The 2,151-nt window shown below is 51.7% G+C and overlaps 1 protein-coding gene across 1 annotated transcript; it reads left to right on the top strand.

Annotated features, from left to right (window-relative positions):
- Positions 1 to 127: 127 nt before the first annotated feature.
- Positions 128 to 710, top strand: H310_08417 (hypothetical protein; the record flags this gene model as incomplete). The annotated part of the gene is made up of 2 exons (XM_008874136.1): positions 128 to 585; positions 698 to 710. The coding sequence occupies 2 exons, from the start codon at positions 128 to 130 to the stop codon at positions 708 to 710; spliced, it is 471 nt and encodes a 156-aa protein (XP_008872358.1).
- Between the last annotated feature and the right edge of the window lie 1,441 nt (positions 711 to 2,151).

Raw genomic sequence — 2,151 nt, forward strand, 5'->3', positions numbered from 1 at the left:
CTTCCAGGGTGTCGTCCAGCCCCACCAGCATCCCCCACCGACCTCCCCCGTGGCCCCGGCGACCAGGCACCCATTCTATGGGTTGTACAAGGATGCCCCCATGCCTTTTGAGCTCTGGCCAAGAGCCATGGTGTCCGCCCTGGCCCATCACGCCCCCGCTACCGAGGTCGACCACCCCATGGCGTCCACCGGCCGATCCACCCCCGCTGCCCTCCGCAGCTATGTCAGGCGAGTCCGACGGTCCTGCCGGCTACTCCCCCCACTCCATGGTGATGTCTGGCTGCGTGTGCTCTACCGCATGCTCCCAGTCAACTGCCGCTTCGCCCACCTCCAGGTCGAGCGGCCTGACGCGATCTGCTGCGCCTACGGCTGTGGCCGGGTGGAGACCCAGCACCATGCCCTCCACGCCTGCCCCCAAATCCACCCTGTGTGGGCGTTCCACCGCGGCGCCTGGGGCCATTACGGGGTGAGCTTTTCATGGTCCACCATCTCGGACCCCGACCTTTTCGAGGTCAACCAAGTCGGGGACCCCCACAAAGAGGCCCTGGGGATCCTGTGGCGCCTGCTCGTTGGCGATGCTCAAAGGTCGCGTAATATTGAAAAGCAATATAATGATTTCGGATTTTTATTGCGGACCTGTTTGAGCAATCTTGCTTTTTGGCGCGAAAACTTCCTTTCCCTCCCTTACTGTCAATAGGCACACCCTCTAATTTTCTTCATTATCTTTCACACGTGATTAGTTTCATCGAGTTTCGTGAAGAATTGATATTTCGGGGTCGATGAAATGAGAAATGTCACAAGTAATCTGGAACAGGGGAAGTAGATCTCAATCAGGTTGTACTGCGACAGCTTCTGCCGCTGGCGCAAATGACGCAACATTGCCACATCGGGTGAACAGATTATTTGAACATATCAAAGGGCGCACTCAAGGACCGAACGAACGACGAGATGTCAACCATTGTGGCTCGAAGCCGCCTGACACAGCGTGCATCCGATATATAGTGTGCTTCACACTAAATAATTGAATACACGATGCAGGTTTATTCTTTAGGGGGTTTTCGGAGCGACTTTGCGTCAGCGATTTTTGGAGTTCGACAAACAACGCTGAAATTTCATCGACTGTGGGAACATTCAATCGACAAACACAATTGGTCAAAACAATAGCCAATGAATAATGTCCATTCATGACCATCCAAACGATTCTTGCCATTCATCGACTCGAATGTCGTCGCCCACGTCATTGAAGTCTCTACCAACAAAGCGTGCCGCCAAAGTCAAGAGGGCCGTGACGGCTGAAAAGTCTGCCAAGACTGTATGGACCGCCGACATGGTGTCGACGCTGTTGGATCGGCGTTGCGACGACTTCGCAGCAAGCTTTGAACTACATAGAAGCGCAGTTCAATTGTCAGTCTTGTGGGGAAAGATCGCTTGGGCTGTAAATGTACAACATGGAACAAACATACCAGCGTTGGCAGCAAAGTACAAGTATTCCAGCCTTAAGCGCGAGTACTCTGCCATCCGAATGGCCGAGAAAGAAACTGGAAATGGCCCCCCTGTGGTGTACCCCATGTATTGGGACTGTCTTCTTTCGGCTCTGGGCAGCAAGGACGGCCTCGGTCATGTCGAATACGCGTTTGGAGCAGGCCGCAACGTGGAAGAGAGCGATGGAAGTGATGATGCTGTCACTGAGCGTGACGACAAGAAGCGTCAATCGATTGTTGATACCGAAGTTGCGCGGCAGCGTGCAAAAAGTCAAAAAAGTTGGACATTGGGCAGAGTCTTGTTGCTCTTGGCGAGAGCCTGGCTGAAGGAATGAAAGGTTTGCATCCAACGACGATGAACAAAAACAGGAAAATGCAAAGTTATTGTCAGCTATCGAAAAGTTGCAGGTCGCTGTGGAGCAAAGCACTTCAATCCAAAGTGAACATCTCAACTTCCTTCGTCAAAACAATTAGTTGTCGAATGTTGTATTAAAACTTAAACAAACTCATGAAGATATTGTTTAACATTGTCACGTGTTGTCTTCGCCAAATCACTATCGATTGTGAACTGTTCGTTGGAGAATGTGATGTCACCGCCGAGATGCATCCAATCTTGGTTCGCAGGCTGTGATGAGTCTGGGTCGAGGTCAATAATCCAATTATGCAACAC

The sequence above is a fragment of the Aphanomyces invadans genome, assembly GCF_000520115.1.
Source record: "Aphanomyces invadans strain NJM9701 unplaced genomic scaffold supercont1.17, whole genome shotgun sequence".
Classification (NCBI taxonomy): domain Eukaryota; phylum Oomycota; class Saprolegniomycetes; order Saprolegniales; family Verrucalvaceae; genus Aphanomyces; species Aphanomyces invadans.